The 21,595-nt window shown below is 44.4% G+C and overlaps 2 protein-coding genes across 4 annotated transcripts; both read left to right on the forward strand.

Annotated features, from left to right (window-relative positions):
* The first annotated feature begins 1,340 nt into the window (after positions 1-1,340).
* LOC106577078 (dual specificity protein phosphatase 14-like) lies at positions 1,341-2,686 on the forward strand. The gene is made up of 2 exons (XM_014154804.2): positions 1,341-1,509; positions 1,652-2,686. Exons 1-2 carry the CDS (start codon positions 1,341-1,343, stop codon positions 2,302-2,304), a joined length of 822 nt encoding a protein of 273 aa, XP_014010279.2. The 3' UTR covers positions 2,305-2,686.
* Positions 2,687-3,863: 1,177 nt separating this feature from the next.
* LOC106577060 (prolyl 4-hydroxylase subunit alpha-1) lies at positions 3,864-21,123 on the forward strand. Of its 3 annotated transcripts, none has more exons than XM_014154771.2 (15): positions 3,864-4,109; positions 10,904-11,001; positions 11,291-11,387; positions 11,475-11,626; positions 11,813-11,950; positions 12,031-12,270; positions 12,676-12,899; positions 13,117-13,293; positions 14,089-14,159; positions 16,989-17,088; positions 17,186-17,239; positions 17,684-17,749; positions 17,882-17,950; positions 18,064-18,160; positions 19,936-21,123. In XM_014154771.2, exons 2-15 carry the CDS (start codon positions 10,905-10,907, stop codon positions 20,004-20,006), a joined length of 1,653 nt encoding a protein of 550 aa, XP_014010246.1. In that variant the 5' UTR covers positions 3,864-4,109; position 10,904; the 3' UTR covers positions 20,007-21,123. The 3 variants fall into 3 exon arrangements, with proteins under 3 accessions (XP_014010246.1, XP_045556846.1, XP_045556845.1); XM_045700890.1 differs by lacking the exon at positions 3,864-4,109 and adding an exon at positions 8,175-8,425; XM_045700889.1 differs by lacking the exon at positions 3,864-4,109 and adding an exon at positions 8,949-9,034.
* Positions 21,124-21,595: the final 472 nt, after the last annotated feature.

Consider the following 21,595-nt stretch of genomic DNA (forward strand, 5'->3'; position numbering starts at 1 on the left):
ATTTTGACTATTCTCACTATGGAAGGATATCTCCCTGATAAGGGAACATAGGGGGCAGCAGCTGCGCCTCCCAAATGTCTGGCACTGGGAAACAACATGGGCATAGTGGTGTCCAGGTGAGTGTAAGGTCTAACTGCTAGCTATAGGCATCTCAGCTTGTGTCAGTAGTGTCAGTTGCCGTGCATGCATCCCTGAAGAATATAATTCTGTTGGTCAAATATATTGCTGAATAAATAATACATCTAATGTCCTTTGTTAACGCTGGGTAATGCAGCTCTGTCTTTGTGTATTTGTCTCAGAGTGACTAACTGTCGTATAGAACCATCCAGAAAACGCAGCAACGCCTTGCAACCAAAAAACAACACCCCCTACAGGAAGGTCAATGGTACTATCAAATCATCCCAATGTCACACACTGACTCCAGTGCAGAGACAGACCCAAGGTAGGTTATCAGCCCATATTAGATCAAGTGGATATAAGATTAAGTATAAATGTGGATTTAAAGTTGTGACTGGAGTTATCATGAGGGGATTTATGATCAAAGGACCACAATCTGGGCCTCCCGAGTGGTGCAGCGGTCTAAAGCACTGCATCGCAATGCTAGATGCGTTATTACAGACCTGGGTTCATTCCCGGGCTGTGCCACGACCGGCCGTGGCCGGGGGTCCCATAGGACGGCGCACAATTGTCCGGGCGAGGGGAGGGTTTGGCCGATGGGGCTTTACTTGGCTCATCATCATCACACTCTAGCGACTCCTTGTGGTGGGCCGGGTGCCTGCAAGCTGAACCCAGTCGCCAGTTGAACATTGTTTCCAATATGCATTTCGGCTCTGTGTGTATGATTTTCTCTGATGTGTGTGTGTGTGAGCGCAGGTACATGTGTGTGTGCATACTGTTGTCCAGTAGTGTGTGAGCCTGAGGTGCAGGAGGTGTTAATTCCTGCCTTCCCAGAGAGGGTGAGTGTGCAGCGAGGCTACATCACCCCCCAGCAGGTATATAACCTGTTGAACGCAGAGGCTGGACATCCCGCTCTACATGATCCGAATTACATCCTCATCCTGGACTGTCGCAGTGCAGAGAGGTGGGAGCACTCACACAACACACCTTCAGAACACAAACATGCACGCCCAATGTAGCCACTTGATCACTACACCTCACAGACTTGTTGTAGATACGTGGAAGTAGTGTAGGGGCCTGAGGGCACAGACTTAATGTGTTGTGAAATCTGTTAAAATTGTATAACTGCCTTCATTTTGCTGGACCCCAGGAAGAGTAGCTGCTGCCTTGGCAGGAACTAATGGGGATTCATAATACATACAAATACTTACTGTAAAAGCATTATGTTGATATGTGTGTGTTCATTGGTTGTCAGGTACAAGCAGAGTCATCTGGTTACAGCCAGGGCTAGTGTGACAGTGATCCACCCAGATCTGGGCTGTCTGATCAGCTGTGTCCAGCTCCAGGAGTTCTCTATCATATTGCTGTACGCTGAGGAGGGCCACAGCCCAGGTAATACACTGCACACTCCTTTGCTACAACATAGGGAGCATTAGACACAATCAACACAGACACTGTACAACCTCAGCAACACAAAAGCACCCTTCTAACCTTCACTGTGTGGTTGTTTTATGTCTGTCTGTGTGTGTATCAGTGGGCAGTGTGGAGGCCAGGGCAGCCTCCCCGTTCCTCCAGCGCTGCTTCTTCCAGCTCAGTGACCTGGGCATGGACCCTGTCATCCTCCTAGGGGGCTTTGCCGCCTTCCACACCCTCTACCCCTTCCTCTGCACCTCCCGCATGGCTCTTCTAGAGCCCGACAGGTACGCCCTCACCATCTACCCCTCTGAGATCCTGGAGGGGGAGCTCTACCAGGGCTCAGCTGCCCAGGCCTCTGATTACCACATCCTTGAGAACCTTAACATCACCCATGTGGTCAACGCTACGGCTGAATGCCCTGATGCATTTCCCAGCACCCTCAGCTACCTGAGGCTGCGGCTGAGCGATGACGCCCAGCAGGATTTGGTGGAGGCGCTGCCCCAGGCGGCGAGGTTCATCGCTGGGGCCCTGAGCAGCGAGGTTAGGGGTAGGGTGCTGGTGCACTGCAGCATGGGGCGGAGCCGTAGCTCGGCGCTAACGCTAGCCTTCCTAATGCAGCACCAGCGCTGGACACTGCTGCACGCCATCCGCTGGCTGAAGGAGAGGAGAGCGTGCACGGCGCCCAACGTGAACTTCCTGCGGCAGCTGTTGACCTACGAGGAGCAGCTGTTCGGACGAAGACTTACCTCACTGGACGACATCCGCCTGTGAAGTTATGTGGTTTGCGCAGTGCAGTTTCTGTGCATAATTCATGGAGAGGGAGGTGGACTATGGACAGAGCCCACTGTGATTCAAATAATGCCGTTATTAAAGACTCATTGGGAGAGTTGTATGACCTTGATGGTCTTAATAACTTTAAGCTGTTTGGTTTTCTTTATCATTGTTGCCCTAGGTCTAGGACTGTGTTTTATTATTAAGGGTTATTTGAGGGATGATGTTTTTCCAGAGCACTGGAGCGCTGATGTTGCAGCATTACAGTGGATAAGGGGAGAGGAAGTGAATGTATTTGCATCAGTGCTGATACCAGCTTATACAGAGGCCATCTGTGTATTCAAAGCTTGGTTATAAACTTGTTCAGCTCTAATATTTTGTCTGGGACCTGGTCGAGCTACGAATAATAAACATATTTCCCTGTTTCTCCTATCACTGAACATAAAACGACTGAACAGTTACGCTTAGAAGAAAGCATAAAACACATGGTCATAAATTCCAGTTGAAAGGGCAAAGTTGGGTGTTATTGCCATATCGTTTAAAGAAAGGGAGAGTAAAGAAAGGCAGAGGAAATGGAGGAAGTAACCTACATAAATTGGTACAATAGTGTGTTTTAAAAACTGTGAACAGGTCACTGCAAGGATAAAGGAGAATGGGTATTGAGTTGTTTTTTTCCCAATACAACTGTGGACACACATACAAGAGTTTGTTCACACTGACCGTACCATGCAGAAAGGTACTTTCTTCCAAATTAATAGACGGTTGTTTCTGCACACAGGGCTAACAGTGGATTATACCATTTGAATGTGACTGAATGTGGCTGTATGCCCCCCCCCCCACCACACACACACACACACACACACACACACACACACACACACACAAACACACACACCAAGCTCCTCCCATGCAGCTCTCTCCAGCCAGCTTCCTTCTAGAAAAACTGGGAAGCAGATCGCGAATCTTCTGGAATGTGGAAGGACCACATGATAAATGACCCCGCCTCCTACTACTGGGGTGAAATTGGTGTCTATAGAGACTGTAGAGTTCTTAGTACCTGTGCCTGTTAAAGAAATAGCCATGAAACTTACAGTAAAATCCAAATAGAAAAATTAAGTTTGGTGTGACTATTGCAGCCTGGCCTTTAGGCTAAGGGCCTATAATGGATTACATTGCTTAAATTATTTGCATACACATATTACATTTCTAGGGGCAAACTGTCAAAGTAAGAATCAACCAACATAAAAGGACAAAAACATTTTGTTAGTAGGGCTTGGGTCTAGGCTAATTGAATGTAAAAGTGTTCAGATGTGGGCATAAACCAAACACCAGTGGTCCTCCACAATGCACACTGTAAACAGTAGTGCATTCTGGAATGCCTAACAGACTCATTCTTCATCATATTTAGGAGTAACATCATTTTATCACGTGTCTAGAGCAAAACGTCCATGCTAATTGTTATATCCCAATAATGACAGGGAAGTAAGGGAACACTTCAGAATTGGTGTGGACGCATGCTCAAAAATTCTCCCCTGAAATTCCCCAGCACCAAACTTGGGTTGAGTGCGTGTGTGCGACTCTGCACGTAGCAGTTTCCGAGGATAGAACCTGCCGCCAGATGGCGAGCCGAGGACCGATGACACGCTGAGGATAAGAGCGACTGGAGGTTGGGGCTGTCATAAACGGTACCAAAGCAACGAGCAGGGACACCTTTGGAGAGCTTGCGAGCGGCTGCCGGGAATATATTTTGGCCACCGGAGTGTTTTTGTACCACTGTTCCAAGACAAGTCTCTCTTATCATTTCGGTAATAATTCATGTTTGTTTGCATGTTGACAATTATCTGTTTGTCTAAACCTAGCCTAGTGTTAAGTTTGATTACCATATCGGATGAGACCTGTATTATTAATAGATCAATAACTTTCTCTACAAGCACGTTGCATGTCCAATATGTGATATCAATTGCTTTTAGTTAGTCTATTGTCTCTATTCTATCAATCAAACTCGTCTTGTCATGTATTTATTTGTAGCCTACTTTACGCACAAAACCTAGCGCCAGGCATCCTATTCCAAACCCATCCACTGCGTAAAATTCCGATGCAACGTGGGTATGAGTTTATTTACACATGACTGTGCCTGCGAAATCTCTCTGTCTCAATAGACTAGAATGCTATGAAAACGTTCCAGATATTGCTATATTAGGCTATATTTTAAAATTGACATAGTTATGAATATGCCATGGCATTATCAGGCTTTCAAACGGAAATGTTACAAGCCTTCCTTGGCTAAAATGAATAAACCTGACACTAAACGAAATCGACAACCGTGGCTGTTACATCGTTGTTAGGGATTGTTACAAAGCGGCAAGTCATTTATGCACACGTTACAAAATTAACGTGTGTTTACTGACCTACAAAGGCAAATTGTATTTTTTGAATGAAGGGGCTAACTTTGAGTTACTTAATGAATTAACAAGTTGTCTCAATACCCAGTTTCTTCCCGATTGCAGGTAGTAGAGCAATCACATCATTCACAAACTCACATCCCGAGAAACGTCCTTGCGGGGAGGGGCGAAGACGTGGCAGTGCTCTCCACGTTTTCTCTGACTGATTCTGGAACTTTCACTCATAACTGCACTACCGTCAAACGTTTTAGAACACCTACTCATTCAAGGGTTTTTCTTTATTTTTACTATTTTATACATTGTAGAATAATAGTGAAGACATCAAAACTATGAAATAACACATATGGAATAATGTGGTAACCAAAAAAGTGTTCAACAGATCAAATTATATTTGAGATTCTTCAAATAGCCACCCTTTGCCTTGATGACAGCTTTACACGCTCTTGGCATTCCCTCAACCAGCTTCATGAGGTAGTCACTTGGAATGCATTTCAATTAACAGGTGTGCCTTCTTAAAAGTTAATTTGTGGAATGTCTTTCCTTAATGCGTTTGAGCCAGTCAGTTGTGTTGTGACAAGGAAGGGAGGAAGGGGGGTATACAGAAGATAGCCCTATTTGGTAAAAGACCAAGTCCATATTATGGCAAGAACTGCTCAAATAAGCAAAGAGAAACAACAGTTCATCATTACTTTAAGACATGAAGATCAGTCAATACGGAACATTTCAAGAACTTTTAAAGTTTCTTCAAGTGCAGTTGCAAAAACCATCAAGCGCTATGATAAAACTGGCTCTCATGAGGACCGCCACACGAAACGAAGACCCAGAGTTACCTCTGCTGCAGAGAATAATTTCATTAGAGTTACCAGCCTCAGAAATTGCAGCCCAAATAAATGCTTCAGAGTTCAGGTAACAGACACATCTCAACATCAACTGTTCAGAGGAGACTGTGTGAATCAGGCCTTCATGGTTGAATTGCTGCAAAGAAACCACTACTAAAGGACACCAATAAGAAGAGACTTGCTTGGGCCAAGAAACATGAGCAATGGACATTAGACCAGTGGAAACTTGTTCTTTGGTCTGGACTCCAAATTGGAGACTTTTGGTTCCAGCTGCCATGTCTTTGTGAGACGCGGTGTGGGTGAACGGCTGATCTCCGCATGTGTATTTCCCACCATAAAGCATGGAGGAGGTGTTATGGTGTGGGGGTGCTTTGCTGGTGACACTATCTGTGATTTGTTTAGAATTCAAGGCACACTTAACCATTATGGCTACCACAGCATTCTGCAGCGATACGCCATCCCATCTGGTTTGGGCTTAGTGGGACTATAATTTGTTTTTCAACAGGACAATGACCCAACACACCTCCAGGCTGTGTAAGGGCTATTTTACCAAGGAGAGTGATGGAGTGCTGCATTAGATGACCTGGCCTCCACAAACCCCCGACCTCAACCAAATTGAGATGGTTTGTGTGTTGGTGCCCTTGTATGGCACACTTAATCTAATGGGGTCTTTTTGTGAAAACCATGGCCACTGGTAAAGAGTTACGACTGAGGAAAACGATAAATTGAATGATAAGTTTATAACATTAATGTGCACCACAGTTTTTTTTATATTACCGTTAAAACTACTACTATTACTTTGAAGGTTGTAGCTATCAATTGTCCTATTAACAATCACCCATATTATATTACATATTTAATTTCAAACTTCACATTTCTCTAGTAGCGCCCTATAGGTTATTTATTGTAATGAACGATATCAGCAAAATCTCCATGATAAGTGGTCGGTTTGGTCGGTGTTGATCATATTCTGCATTATCTTTCCACCTATAGTGTGGGGTCATTCTATCAGGGGCGCAACTTTGGTTTTAGAAGTGGGGGGACATAATTATTATTATTCCTATAATTTTTTTTTTGATCCAGTCGGATATAACACTCCAAACAGCCTACCCGACCACTCGGAGACGTCCGCATGGTCCCACCGTTGCATGGTCCCACCGTTGCATGGTCCCACCGTTGCCTCGTTTTGTATCACATCCCAATGATAAAAAATGCAATTTCAGAATGTGAGGGGGGGCATGTCCCCCCCCATCCCCGTCCCCCCTGTCCCCAGTGAAAGTTGTCCCCCTGCATTGTATGGTTTATGTTGTATCAAATTGTAAAGATAAGACCTTTATTAAATGACTTGCAAGGTTAATACTTCTCTTCTATAATATCAGTGCTTTTGTATGTCTAGGATATTGCAGGTTTTACAGAATATCTGTACAGACGGGTGCTCCACGACTCTCCCTGAAAACCACAGGAATGGAGCCTTCATATCTACATTTCAAGTGCCAAGTCATGCAGTCTGAAATTTCTCCATGGCCTACACTCTTAGAAAAATAGGTGCTATCTAGAACCTAAATGGGTTCTTCGGCTGTCCCCATAGAATAACCCTTTGAAGAACCCTTTTTGCTTCCAGTGATTTCCAGAGAGGGTTCTACATGGAACCCAAAAGAGTTCTACCTGGAACCTTTTTTTGTCTTTGTGGTTATAACAGAGCAGTTAGCATCTATCATATCAGGAGATTTTTATTTAACTAGGCAAGTCAGTTAAGAACAAATTCTTATTTACAATGATGGCCTACTGGGGAACAGTGGGTTAACTGCCTTGTTCAGGGGCAGAACAACAGATTTTTACCTTGTCAGCTCTGGGATTCAATCCAGCAACCTTTCAGTTACTGGCCCAACGCTCTAACCACTAGGCTACCTGCCACCCCCTGTGCTTATAAGATATTCCAGTTGAAGGTGAAACAAAGCTCAAACAGTAGTCTGAATTCAACATCATAGAATAAGGGTGTGTGTGTGTGTGTGTGTGTGTGTGTGTGTGTGTGTGTGTGTGTGTGTGTGTGTGTGTGTGGGGGGGGGCATACAGCCACTTTGGTCAGACACAGGAAGGTGTAATTCTAATAGTGTAGGATGTTGACACTTAGTCTGGTCATCCAAAGCTTAGTCATGACTGTGTGTGTTTCATCCAGCCTTTGAAATACACAAACAGCCCCTATAACTCCCTTTTAAAGCCAATTTAATAAAGTCATTAGTTATATTACAACTTCACTTCACAAATGGTGAAACTGTAACAATGTGAGGCTAATGATCTAAAACTAAAAACAATGGGTTTGACAGATCGGGAAGGTTTTTTCACTCACAAGTGATATTCTGTCTGTGGCACTGGCACAATACCTCTATCACCTAATACAACCACCAGCTGCTTTGCCAGTCCCTTGTCCATCCCTTGTCCATCCCTTGTCAATATTTCATTTTCCAACTGACTTGCCCTCTATTTGCCATGCGTTAGTAATTGGAGGGTAATGACTGACTTCTGTAAGTGTAGCTTGGACATAAACCTCAAACTGTGAATGAGTGATTGAACCTCGTTGAGGTGTGTGTGTTTCCCAGGTAACACAGAGTAATGAGAGAGTTGGCGTAAAAGGACTTAACTCTACAGTAGCACTGGATAACACTAACCTCAGGCTTGTTTGAAACAAGTAGGCACTACAGGTATATGACAAGTACTAACGGATTATTGGCCCAAGGAGGTTAAACCTCAGGGGAAGAACGCAGACTCATTTTGTTAAGTGGTTCATCTGTTTTCGACACGGGCGAAGTGATTTCTCCTGGGACTGGTTACTGCTAGTTGAAACCCAGTTACGTATGGGTGTCTGTAGAGCAGCCATTTGAGGTTAGTGGCTCTCTTAAAGGCTTGGTAATTAACAGTATCACTTTACATGCTCTGACATAACACTTTGAGGCCATTATCATAACAGTGACACTGTCACTACTGCCACTCTGCAATACGGTTGATATTCTTATGAGTTTTATAGCAGATTGGCAGCATAAGTGAAGTGTGACTGTCATTTGAGCACCAGTGAGAAACATTACTGTAAGTGGTGTAGTACTGTGTAAGACAACTCTGTGTCTCACTGTGATAAATAGAATTTAACACGTGAACGTATAAAGCATTTGACGTGTGCATACTGTTTTTCTCTTATAGTTCTTGGCTTCTGGCTCTTTCCACTCCCTGTTGACCTTCATAGAAATATCACCTGTATGTTTCCTTTGTTTTCAATCAAATCCTCACTCTGTTTAAGAAAATGAGGACTTGCCTAAGCCTGTCCATTGCCTAAACCCTCAGTAGATAGAGTCTCTGTTGGCTGAGTTGGTGCCAGAGGGGGGAAGGTATGTGCAATGACCTTTACATTGGCAGTGGGTTAGTATTTTTTTTATACGCACTTCATACCTGGCGCTGCTTTCAATCCTGTCTCTCTTTGACCTCCTTATTCATATCATGGTGAGTTATGCGTAAAGGTAATCCTATATGCCATAATTATAGATATCCAAATATTAGAAATTGTACTTGTGACCTTATTTTTTGGGTCCTTCCTACTTCCTCACCTTTCATCTCATGTGCACAGTAGAATGCAGATGTGTGTTACCAGCTTGTACGTTTTAGATGTTAGTGATCGTCAGTCCTGTGTCAAGTGTCTTCCAAACTATCTGCGGGGTTGCCAGATTGGTATTTCCGTATCAGTGCAGCTAGGATTTAGATGTATGTACCTGTTTTGAGTTATGTTTTGACTGCAGTATTTAAACAATATAAACTGTTATGCTAGGATGAATTGGGTGTGTGTCAGCTACAGGACAAAGAGTGCTACTGCTTTCAGCCAGATCAGCTACTGTTAACACAGGGAGGTTATACTGCAGTCTTTGTCCAATGTTGCCATTCGTTCTTACATGCTTAATGAGTAGTAGGTATGCTAGATAAGCTAATGTGTAGAGGGGGGATTTTTTGGTTGATAAATAAATAAATCTGCTGGATAGTACTGTAGCATTCACGGAACTTCGTGTTAAAGTTTCCCGCAATGTGGACTTGTCTCTATTGATGAGGTATTGTCTGTGTGTTTTAAAGACCCTAGGCTAATAGGGATGTGTTTTCGTGGAATAGAGGTAATGTCTGTGTGTTTTAAAGACCCTAGGCTAATAGGGATGTGTGTTTGTGGAATAGAGGTAATGTCTATGTGTTTTAAAGACCCTAGGCTAATAGGGATGTGTGTTTGTGGAATAGAGGTAATGTCTATGTGTTTTAAAGACCCTAGGCTAATAGGGATGTGTGTTTGTGGAATAGAGGTAATGTCTATGTGTGAAGTCCCCTCCTCCCCTTTCTGGCCCATCCGTCCCCCTCCATGTCCATCCCTGAGGGCAATATAGACAGGCATGTTTGTTCAAACAAGGCCCACGCTACTTCCCTGACACACACACACACACACACACACACACACACACACACACACACACACACACACACACACACACACACACGGGACGACTAGTGGAGGCTCGCTATGGGGGTAGGAAGAGCACAGTACCACTCCCGCAGGGCTAAGGCATGTCTAGATAGGGGCAGCCAGGCAAAAGTCATGACAGTGCCAACTCCAGAACTCATGTGCCAAACTAGGCACTCTATGGCCACATCCAAGGGGTTATATTCATCTCAGTGTGGTGGGTGAGGCAGAGAGGAAGTCCTTTAATGTAATACTGTTTTAGAGGACTACTCTCTTTGAAACACACTAACACATGTGCATGCATGCACACACCCACCCACACACTCACTCGCTAACACTCCCTTTCTCTCTCTTTTCTGTTTGTTATTTCCCTATGGCTTATCCTTCCACGGCCTCACACTGACAAAACCACTCTTTGTGGGTTGAGGTTTGAGGCCTTGCTGTGTCAGCCTGCAGACAGCCAGGGTTAGGGTTTGTCCTGCCGTCAAGGAATGTCTATTCCCACTTCTATTTTAAATATTTGAGAGGCAGCACAGGTATAGCTAATTGTATGTGTTTTCTGACCTGTGTGTCAGGATAGTCTAAACTCTGGGGGGGAAAAGATGAGTGGACTATGATGCTATACGTTTCAGATGTATCAGAGAAATGATATTGTTCATCAGGAAATTCTCTCCTGTAGATCATTGGACCATTCTGTCAAAATGGAAAGCCTCTGTTGATTATGACTATTTCTAGTACATTAGCTGACAGTGATCGAGTGAGCAAACAACATGCATTCATTGTCCTTCTTTCACTCCTCCTCATTCTGGCCTCTTCTCTTTTCCTCTCATTGCCACCCCCTCTCTCTCTCTCTATCTCTCTGTCTTTCTCTCTCCCAGTATGTCCAGGATGGAGCGACAGTGTTGGTGGTATTTACTGGTGTTGAGCTGCCTGTTTCACACTCTTTCAGCCCACAGTGACTTTTACACATCCATCGGTGAGACTCCTCCCTTCCCTATGAGATACATAGTCATATGGTTGTGAGACAGGTGTTGGGTCTGCACTCAAAGCCTGTCTGTCAAGCACATACTGTGCATTTTATCTACCCGGAAGTACACGTTTCTACCCGGAAGTACACGTTTCTACCCGGAAGTACGGGTTCTTATTTTTTCTCATCTACACGGAAGTTGAAAGATATAGTACACAGTGTATTCCTTATCATGTGTATTATTGGTTTAACTAAACTTAAAATAAAGTTTGATAATGTGTGTATTATCCTCCCTTAGGTCACATGACAGATCTGTTGTACACAGAGAAAGACTTAGTCACTTCACTGAAGAATTACATCACGGCAGAGGAGAACAAGCTGAAGCAGGTTAAACAGTAAGTGTCCACACGCACACTCGCAAACGCACGCACACACACACACAGAGTAGCTGAATTGTGTCTCTTCTCCCATCCCTCTCTTAGGTGGGCAGAGAAGCTGGATGTGTTATCAGCCATAGCCATGCAGGACCCCGAGGGCTTCCTGGGAAACCCGGTCAACGCCTTCAAACTGATGAAGAGGCTGAACACAGAATGGGGAGACCTGGAGAGCCTGGTGCTGAAGGACACCAAGGACGGTTAGATATGATGACACTATGAAGTTCACATTAGAAGAGATGAAAAGGAAGTTGAAAAGTAGTCACAAAGCAGCAATGACAGATACTAGTTATTTTTTACATAAAATATTTGCTGCAATGTTTGTTTGTCTTTTAGATGCTCACAGTGAGCATCCTCACTAATGAGGATCTCTGTCCTTCTCTCAGGCTTCATCTCTAACCTGACCCTCCAGAGGCAACACTTCCCTACCGACGAGGACCAGACAGGAGCAGCCAAGGCCCTGCTCAGACTGCAGGACACCTACAGACTGGACACCAACACCATCTCTACAGGAGACCTGCCAGGTAAAGTGTTAGGGAGCGCTAGAGAGAGAACCTCAGGCCTTTCATCATTTGTAAGTTTGTAAACACTGACTCATCCACAGGGGTGACGCACAAGAGCCCTATGACAGTGGAGGACTGCTTTGAGCTGGGGAAAATTGCCTACAGCGAGGTGGACTACTACCACACTGAGCTATGGATGGAACAGGCCCTGAAGCAGCTGGACGAAGGAGAGGAGTCTACCGTGGACAAGGTCACCGTGTTGGACTACCTCAGCTATGCTATTTACCAGCAGGGGGATCTAGGCAGGGCCCTGGAGCTCACCAAGAGGCTACTCATGCTGGGTGAGTTACCCTAATGCGGCTCAGAATGAAAGGAGTTAAACTAGTCACACCGGGAGCGAGGATTTGAAGGACACACTGACAGAGTTAAAGGAGAGCACACTAAAAGAGCTAACTTATGGGATGGGTATACTTGAATGTTAACTGGTAGTGTAACACTGTGAATGTTAATGAGTGCTGAGGGAATATGATGCCCTCCAGGTGAATCATTGAACAACAGCTGCTGTCCTGTATGCCCAGCATAAACTGGTATAGAGGATTACTCATGAAATGTCCCAAGTGGCAGTAGGGTCTGAAGTTAGTGATTCAGATAGATCCAGATGAAAATTCTAAATGAATCTTCCTTGTTTGTTTACTATATGAGCATCAGTATTCCATCTCACTGTCCCCTCTCTCTCCTCACTCCAGACCCGGAACACCAGCGTGCCAACGGCAACCTGAAGTACTTTGAGTTTCAACTGATAAATCAGAGGAAGGCCCAGGCCCAGGAGGCCCAGAAGGCCCGGGAGGAGGGCAAGGAGCAAAGGAAGAGACTGACGAGTGATTCCTCCAAGAAGAAGAAGCGCTTTAGGGAGCCTGTCCCAGAGAGGAAGATGTATGAGATGCTGTGTCGAGGGGAGGGCATCAAGCTGGTGAGGAGGAATTCCTCACACACACACACACACGCGCGAAAAATGTATCAACCCCTACAAAAATGTCCATTCATTATAATCAACATAATAATGAATATTTCCTGTTACTGCAGGATTATTTTCCTGCTATAGCAACTGGCTCAAATTAAGATCCTACGTCTGTACGTGTCAATCTGTCTTCTTACCTCCCTCCACCCGCCCCATCTCTGCCTTGTAGACCCCCCGCAGACAGAGACGGCTTTTCTGTCGTTACTTTGACAACCACGGTCACCCCAAGTACCTCCTGAGCCCGGTGAAGCAGGAGGATGAGTGGGACCGGCCCTACATAGTCCGCTACCATGACATCATCTCTCACGGCGAGATCGAGAAGGTCAAAGAGCTGGCCAAGCCCAGAGTGAGTTCAACTCTCTGTCAGTGTGTGTGTGTGCTATATTGAGATAATAAGGGTTCAGAAGGGTGTCATGGCCACACAGATGTGTCTGACGGAAGGGTTTCATGGTCCTACAGAAGTGGATTTGCTGTGGATATGCTCTGTGGTAATCAGAGAGGCTCATACTAGTAACTGTCTGACCAGCTGCAGCTGTGTCTGCAGAGTCAAGGCCACTAGTAGACAGAATGAATAGGAAATGTTCATGCTAAAAATAAACACTCTTCCCACTGGGCACAGACATAATTTCAATGTCTAGTTTTGATTTACATTTGGTTGAGTTGTCAACTAACATGGATTCAACAAAACATGTCACCATGTCATTGGATTTAGGTTAAAATACTTTTTCAAATCCAATCAGTCAGACATGGAAACAACATTGATTCAACCAGTTTTTGCCCAGTGGGATGACAGTATGTATTGATCAATTCAATGAGTGTTGACTTACTGATATCTAGACACAAATTCAGACTATTAGTAGAGGTCTTTGAACTTGATGTTGATCTAATAGTAGTTGCCCAAGTACATGAAAAAAAGTGTTTTTCAGACAAAGGCCTATTGCTATAAATGGTTAGACAGGACGTATTCCCAGAGGAAACAGCAAGCTTTTAGTGTGTGTGGTGAGGCGTGTATATCAAAGAGCCATGGAAGTGGAGGTAGGTTGAGCCCTGTTAGCCCACCCAAAACAGGGTCTGAGGGGTGGAGGTTGGTGATGAAGATGGTGTCAGGGTACCCTCTAAACCCCCTCTCCCTGCCTTATAGCTCCGCCGGGCCACCATCTCCAACCCCATCACTGGTGTGCTCGAGACTGCCCCCTACAGGATCAGCAAGAGGTAAGGCGTAGCCAGGTGCAGGCGGTGGGGTGGGGGTGGGGGGAGCACCCATAACCCCTCTCCTCATTCGCACCCCAGCTCAAACCCCTCCTCTTACACCTGCCACTGGCCTATGCCTCTGAGTCCAGACCGTATTCCTCCCTCCCTCCAACGCTGGAAGACTCCTCTGCAGAAGCACAGAACCATACTTTTACTGAACCCTCCTTCACTCTCTCTCTGATTAATTTTCTTAGTCTAACCATAAATCAGATTCTAAAATAGTCCAGGGGTGTTCTAGAAGTTCAGAGTATAAGCTACTGAATAAGGAGAGATGATCGTATGGTCCTGTCTGTGGTGAAAATGTGTTTCTGCTCAGGAGTTCTCTAGGATGTGAACCCAGTGGAGTGGGAGGAGAAAAGGTGTAGTTGCTTTTGGCCAACTAAGGGTGTGTCAGGAGCAGTACTTCTCACAAATCCTCTGTTCCTTTCATCGCTAATGTAAGCACTAGTTTAGCATTCTCCTAAACTAGAGAATAAACCATTAAGTTATACTACCCTTGGGTTAAAGGACTGGCCCTGAAACAACCCCTGGCATATTGCTGGAATAACATTAACCGCTTGTGACCGAATCTGCTTCTCTCTCTCCTCTCTCTGTTTCTTTCACTTCCTGTTTCCCTCTACTTCATCTATCGTTTTGGTGTGTTACTCTCTCTCTCTCTCTCTCTCTCTCTCTCTCTCTGTCTGTTTTTTCTTGTGCCCGGGCAACTAGCTATGGCAGCCACAGTACATGACCCCCTAACTGGGAAACTCACCACGGCCATGTACAGAGTCTCCAAGAGGTAAGGGGTAAAAGGTCATAGTACATTTGGGTCTCCAGAGACCCGCCCATCCCCTCTGGTCTCCCATCCCATACCACCCTGACCTGCCCTGCATTCCCAGTATGTGCTATCCAGGTTTTGGCAGGTCTTTGGGTCAGTAGGGCCACCTCACCCATTTTTTCTGCAATGAATCTATGCTGCTCTCTTACAATCAGATGAATGAGGTCATTCTGGCTTCTCTCCTCCTCTGTGCTGCTGTGCAGACAGGGCCAATTACACCTCAAGTTTGTGCACATGAACGAACGCACATCCACACACTCTCTCTCTCTCTCTCTCTCTCTCTCTCTCTCTCTCTCTCTCTCTCTCTTCTCTTTCTCTTTCTCTCTCTGTCTCTCTCTGTTCATGATTTTGATGAATAGTGAGTGCCCACTTGTGTACATCTAATACACCAGACAACCCCAATCTATGGTCAGACTGCTGATTGTAGGGGAACATGCCAATCTTTAGTCATAGTTACTTTAATAACTTTCATCTTCTTAAAAATAGAAATGCTCATGCCACACCCATACCACACCCATACCACCCCCATACCACACCCATACCACCCCCATACCACTCCACATCACTTTGGTTTTACTGCCCCTGCTTATTACTGTGTATATTGGAGTGTGTATTTGCTAGGGTGTGCACGTGTGTCTGCATGCAAGTGTAGATGTGTGTGTGTGTGTGTGTGTGTGTGTGTGTGTGTGTGTGTGTGTGTGTGTGTGTGTGTGTGTGTGTGTGTGTGTGTGTCTGTCTGCCTGTGTGTCTGGGTCTGTGTCTTCGTGTTGAAGTATGTGCAACTGTGTGTATGGTGAAGGGTTAACTGAACTGAGCGTGAACCTCATTTAAACTGACAACAAGGTTAAAGTGGGAGAGTAATCACAGCAGGGGAGAGAATTTGAAGGAAGAGAGACTTTTTGACCTAACCAGCACTCTATCATGTCCAATTTATGTTTTACTGTCTTCACTTCCCCAACAGCAACTTCTAATAAATCACACACACATCTTTGTTTTGAATTTGGCTAACCTTACAAGGAATTTCAGTATTAAGTAATACACACAGTATATTGCACTGGGAAAGAGGAGTCATCTTATTGGCTGAGAGATTCAACAATGTATCCAATAAAAAGGGATGGTGTGTGTAGAGCAGATGGCTGAACTTGAATGGACCTCAAACTTTAGCCCTCTCGCCGTGAAATCATTACGGCCACAACTGCTACAACTCTCACTTTATGCAGTGTATGGCAAATCTATTAAGCAGAGAATCTACCATTTTAATGCTATTTTCTGTGGTTTGACACTTTTTTTTATTTTCACACTGTGCCTCGTGGTGCATGACCCAGAAAAACGACTACAAAATAATCTTGAGGTCCATGAAATGACAGAAGTTATTGTGACGTCTTTATATGAAATGTGAACGAAGCCATGACTCCCAGTGAGAATGGAATGCTCCCTGTTGGAGGGGGTGGTTTAGACCACTGGGCCAGGGTGGATGGTGAAAGGCTGGTAGTGTTCACTAAAAGCATTCAAAAAAATCTCCCCTCTGGGCCCCTAAAGTAAACTCATCAACCACCAAAGCCCTTGTGACCTCCAGAACTTTCCCAAGTCACGCGATGACTGCAAACTCAGAGCTTCAACCTACATTATTGAAAAGTACATAAAAAATACACACAACTTTATTTAGTTACTCCTAAACTTCACTCTGACCAATGTACGCTGAGCTGATTGGAGACTCTGTCGGGACGCTTTTTAAAGTCCTTCCTCTTCCTGTCTCAACGCTCCTCCCACTTCTCATGTATCATCTGCACGTAACACATGAACCTACTGCAGTTTATATATTTCATCTTCAGCAGTAGCTTGCAGCATGCTTTGTCTGTTCTCCCTCTCCTAGACTGTTCATCTGTAATAACTACTGTACTATAGTGACTCTACCACCCCCCCCTGTATTTGACCTGTTATCCCTGCACCCCTGTGTCCTTCCCCTGTCCTAGTGCATGGCTGACAGCGTATGAACACCCAATGATTGACCAGATAAACCAGCGGATTGAGGACCTCACAGGACTGGAGATGGACACTGCAGAAGAGTTGCAGGTAAAGTGTGTGTGTGTGTTTGTGTGTGTGTGTGTCGTTGTTTGAGATGGTTGACAGTTACATTTCCAATATTAATGATCTCACTGTTGCTTTGCAGGTTGCAAACTATGGTGTGGGTGGGCAGTATGAGCCCCACTTTGACTTTGGACGGGTTAGTATTGCCCTGCAGCCTTGATTTAATGACTGCACACATTATTGCTGTAACACGTTTTTGGATTGCATATAGCAGGGATCATCAACTAGATTCAGCAGCTAGACAATTTTTTTCTTGAGCAGATGGACAGGGGGCCGGACCATGATTACTAATAATTTGTAGACTGCAAATTGACCGCAAGAAGCCCAAACAGATATACTGTATGTGATTGTACACAAATGTTAGCAAGGTTTGAAATGATTATGTTTTAGTCAAATTATATATCTCTCTATTATGCGTGGGATTACTTTGGAACAGAATTCCAAAATTAAAATAACTTGGTGTTGTTAGTCTTTTATGTAAACAACACAATCGAATGGGCAACCGTGACATTTAGGATGTGGCATTTCTGCTCATAATGATCACGTGATGTCATGATAACTTGTTTTTCTCGCTCTACAGAAAGATGAGCCTGATGCCTTCAAAGAGCTGGGCACTGGAAACCGCATAGCCACCTGGCTTTTCTATGTGAGTGCTCTATATTCATGGGACTGCTTCCTTCTATGCCCCCTGCCCTAAAATAAATACTTTTTTTTTTGGTCTCTTGAAGAGTCCAAAGTGATAATAGTTGATGACTAGTTCCTGTTTTCTTGGTTCTAGATGAGTGACGTAGCTGCAGGAGGTGCTACAGTATTCCCAGATGTGGGTGCTGCAGTATGGCCCAAAAAGGTGACTAAATGCTTGTGAGCAATGAGCATGTGTATTTGCAGCCTACAGTATGTGTATGACTGTAGGTACATAGTTCCCTGTAACCTGTCTCTACTGTGTGTGATGTATTACAGGGGACTGCAGTGTTCTGGTACAACCTGTTTCCCAGTGGGGAGGGAGACTACAGTACAAGGCACGCAGCCTGCCCAGTATTGGTGGGCAACAAGTGGGGTGAGTTTGTGTGTTGAAACTACCTAAATTTAGCTCTGTAAATGTCTATGACACTGTTATAACCATAGACCATCAAACATCTCCAATCCAAAGTTAAATCTAGAATTGGCTTCCTATTTCGCATAACAAAGCATCCTTCACTCATGCTGCCAAACATACCCTCATAAAACTGACCATCCTACCGATCCTCGACTTCGGCGATGTCATTTACAAAATAGCCTCCAATACCCTACTCAATAAACTGGATGCAGTCTATCACAGTGCCATCCGTTTTGTCACCAAAGCCCCATATACTACCCACCACTGCGACCTGTACTCTCTCGTTGGCTGGCCCTCGCTTCATACTCGTCGCCAAACCCACTGGCTCCAGGTCATCTACAAGACCCTGCTAGGTAAAGTCCCCCCTTATCTCAGCTCACTGGTCACCATAGCAGCACCCACCTGTAGCACGCGCTCCAGCAGGTATATCTCTCTGGTCACCCCCAAAGCCAATTCCTCCTTTGGCTGCCTTTCCTTCCAGTTCTCTGCTGCCAATGACTGGAACGAACTACAAAAATCTCTGAAACTGGAAACACTTATCCCCCTCACTAGCTTTAAGCACCAGCTGTCAGAGCAGCTCACAGATCACTGCACCTGTACATAGCCCATCTATAATTTAGCCCAAACAACTACCTCTTCCCCTACTGTATTTATTTATTTATTTCGCTCCTTTGCATGCCATTATTTCTATTTCTACTTTGCACTTTCTTCCTCTACAAATCTACCATTCCAGTGTTTTACTTACTATATTGTATTTACTTTGCCACCATGGCCTTTTTTGTCTTTACCTTTCTTATCTCACCTTATTTGCTCACATTGTATATAGACTTATTTTTCTACTGTATTGACTGTATGTTTGTTTTACTCCATGTGTAACTCTGTGTTGTTGTATGTGTCGAACTGCTTTGCTTTTTTCTTGGCCAGGTCGCAATTGTAAATGAGAACTTGTTCTCAACTTTCCTACCTGGTTAAATAAAGGTGAAATAAAAGATAAATAAATAAATAAATAGACATCCTATTAAATTACCATTATTACTAGTATTGTAATTCCTAATTCTATAGTTATAACTCCCGCTACGGTCATTCCTTTACTTTTCTCAAGTGATCATTGTTGTGGTCTTCACCAAGTTATCTCTGATATAAACTGAGTGTACAAAACATTAAGAACACCTTCCTAATATTGACTTGCCCTCAGAACAGCCTCAAATCGTCGGGGCATGGACACTATAAGGTCTCGAAAGCGTTCCACTGGGATGCTGGCCCATGTTGATCCCAATGTTTCCCACAGTTGTGTAAAGTTGGCTGGATGTCCTTTGGGTGGTGAACCATTCTTAATACACACGAAAAACTGTTGAGATTGAAAAACCCAGCAATGTTGCAGTTCTTGGCAAATACTACCATACCCAGTTCAAAGGCACTTAAATATTTTGTCTTGCCCATTCAGCCTCTGGATGGCACACATACACAATCCATGTCTCAACAGTCTCAAGGCTTAAAAATCCTTCTTTAAACTGTCTCCTCCCCTTCATCTACACTGATTGAAGTGGATTTAAGTGACATCAATAAGGGATCATAGCTTTCGCCTGGATTCACCTGGTCAGTCTATGTCATGGAAAGAGCAGATTTTCCTAGTGTTTTGTACACAGTATTGCAGACTAGAGTACTGTAGATTTTTTACCAGACTAGGCAATGGTACAGTAGCTAACGTCTTTCTCTGTCCTCCTTGTCACCCTCAGTATCAAACAAATGGATCCATGAAAGAGGGCAGGAGTTCCGGCGACCCTGTGGCCTGAATGAGACTGCATGATGAAGGAGGAAGGCTTTTCCCTTCCACGCCCCTCTTCCTCTACCCCTCTCCTCCTCTATCACTCTCCTCCTCTACCCCTTGCTTCCTCTTCAACCCCAGGGCCTGAGAACACTGCTGTGGATGACAGGCCATGAAAAGGGGGCCATTGGCATCCCTCCTTCTCCTCCTCTTCCTCCCTCCTTCACGTCATCCGTTCCTTACCCCCGCTCTGTACCTCTCTGAGCCCAGGATGTTTTGGGGCTTTCAGGTTGGACAGTATTAGTGGTGTTCTGACTGACATGGTGCTCTCAAGGCTCTTTGATATGTCTCAAACGAACACGTTGTGTGTTCACCCTTATGTCTTTGTTTGCACTCTTTACGGGCTCTGTACACAGCAAAAATGGTCATTTCAGAGCACAGGTTCTGCATCTTGCTCTGTTCTAATGTAAATAATATCTCCTCTCTAAGTGCATGTCCATAGTATGCCATGGACTGTTTTCTCAATTCAGGTCAAGTGTTCACTCCATCTCTTATTTCAACACTGATGTCACTCCAGTTTATACTAACATATCTCTCTCAAAAACACACACCACACAGACATACACTCCCACGTACAGCACAGACAATCTTATCTGACCTTTAACTGTTTATAGCTGGGGTATCATTTGTTTATTGTTTTTTAAGTTCTGGTTTGGTATTTAACTGACTTTGGATTTGAATACTCACATTTTAAACAGAACATTTGATTCTTTGGCCATACAGATGAGCTGCGCTTCCCCACTCGTGTGATGGAAAAGAGGGAGGGAGAAACATTGGACATGGTGTCTTTAAAATCTTGGAAAATTCACTCAGATTCATGCAACCTTAAAGTTTATCGATGTGGGCCAATCCCCAAAAAGTTGTGGTGTTTTTTAGAAGGCAAGACAAATCATTTCTGGTGTTTTCCCCACTGAAAAGTATTGTGAGGCCTGTTTCTTTATGTAATACTATCTGGGGGCCTCAAGGAAGAAACATGGTATTTATAGCTGACAAGATTCACCCATTGTGTGGTTTGTAAGTCCTTTCAAATATGCAGGAATATTTTTGGAAGTGTGAAATTTATGTTTTCTATAGAAATAAAGTCTAAATGTCATTGCTACCCACCTGAGTGATGTTGTTTTTTTCCCTTCTCATCAACTACATTTTTAAAGCCCTCAGCTATGATCCCTACATTTTCAGCTGGGTGTTTTGTAGGCCATCTTCACTAAAATATCCAATAGGAAGTACTGTAGTCTATGATGGTTTATAAAAGCTACAATGGATGTGAGAGATGCCATGTCCTGTTTATGTGTGAGGAAGGAAGAGAAAGTATGTGTGTGGTCAGCTGTAGATACACGGGGCCATATCAGAACACTGGCCTGGCTCCAGATTGATTGGAAGGGAGGAGGCCTCTGTCTGTGTTGGTGAATGAAAGATTGTGTTTGGTATCATCAGAAATACAATATTGTGTGCATGTGTAACAGTGTAGGTTCCGTCCCTCTCTTCGCCCCGCCCCGGGCTCGAACCAGGGACCCTTGCACACATCAACAACTGACACCCCACGAAGCATCGTTACCCATCGCGCCACAAAA

This window comes from Salmo salar, chromosome ssa18, assembly GCF_905237065.1.
Source record: "Salmo salar chromosome ssa18, Ssal_v3.1, whole genome shotgun sequence".
In the NCBI taxonomy this organism is placed as follows: Eukaryota; Metazoa; Chordata; class Actinopteri; order Salmoniformes; family Salmonidae; genus Salmo; species Salmo salar.

Coding starts and splice junctions, on each gene's coding strand:
- LOC106577078 (XM_014154804.2), top strand. CDS start 1,341: ATGTTGATATGTGTGTGTTCATTGGTTGTCAGGTACAAGCAGAGTCAT. Junction 1,510..1,651: donor TGAGGAGGGCCACAGCCCAG/GTAATACACTGC, acceptor TGTGTGTATCAG/TGGGCAGTGTGGAGGCCAGG.
- LOC106577060 (XM_014154771.2), top strand. CDS start 10,905: ATGTCCAGGATGGAGCGACAGTGTTGGTGGTATTTACTGGTGTTGAGC. Junction 11,388..11,474: donor AAGCTGAAGCAGGTTAAACA/GTAAGTGTCCAC, acceptor TCCCTCTCTTAG/GTGGGCAGAGAAGCTGGATG. Junction 11,951..12,030: donor CTCTACAGGAGACCTGCCAG/GTAAAGTGTTAG, acceptor ACTCATCCACAG/GGGTGACGCACAAGAGCCCT.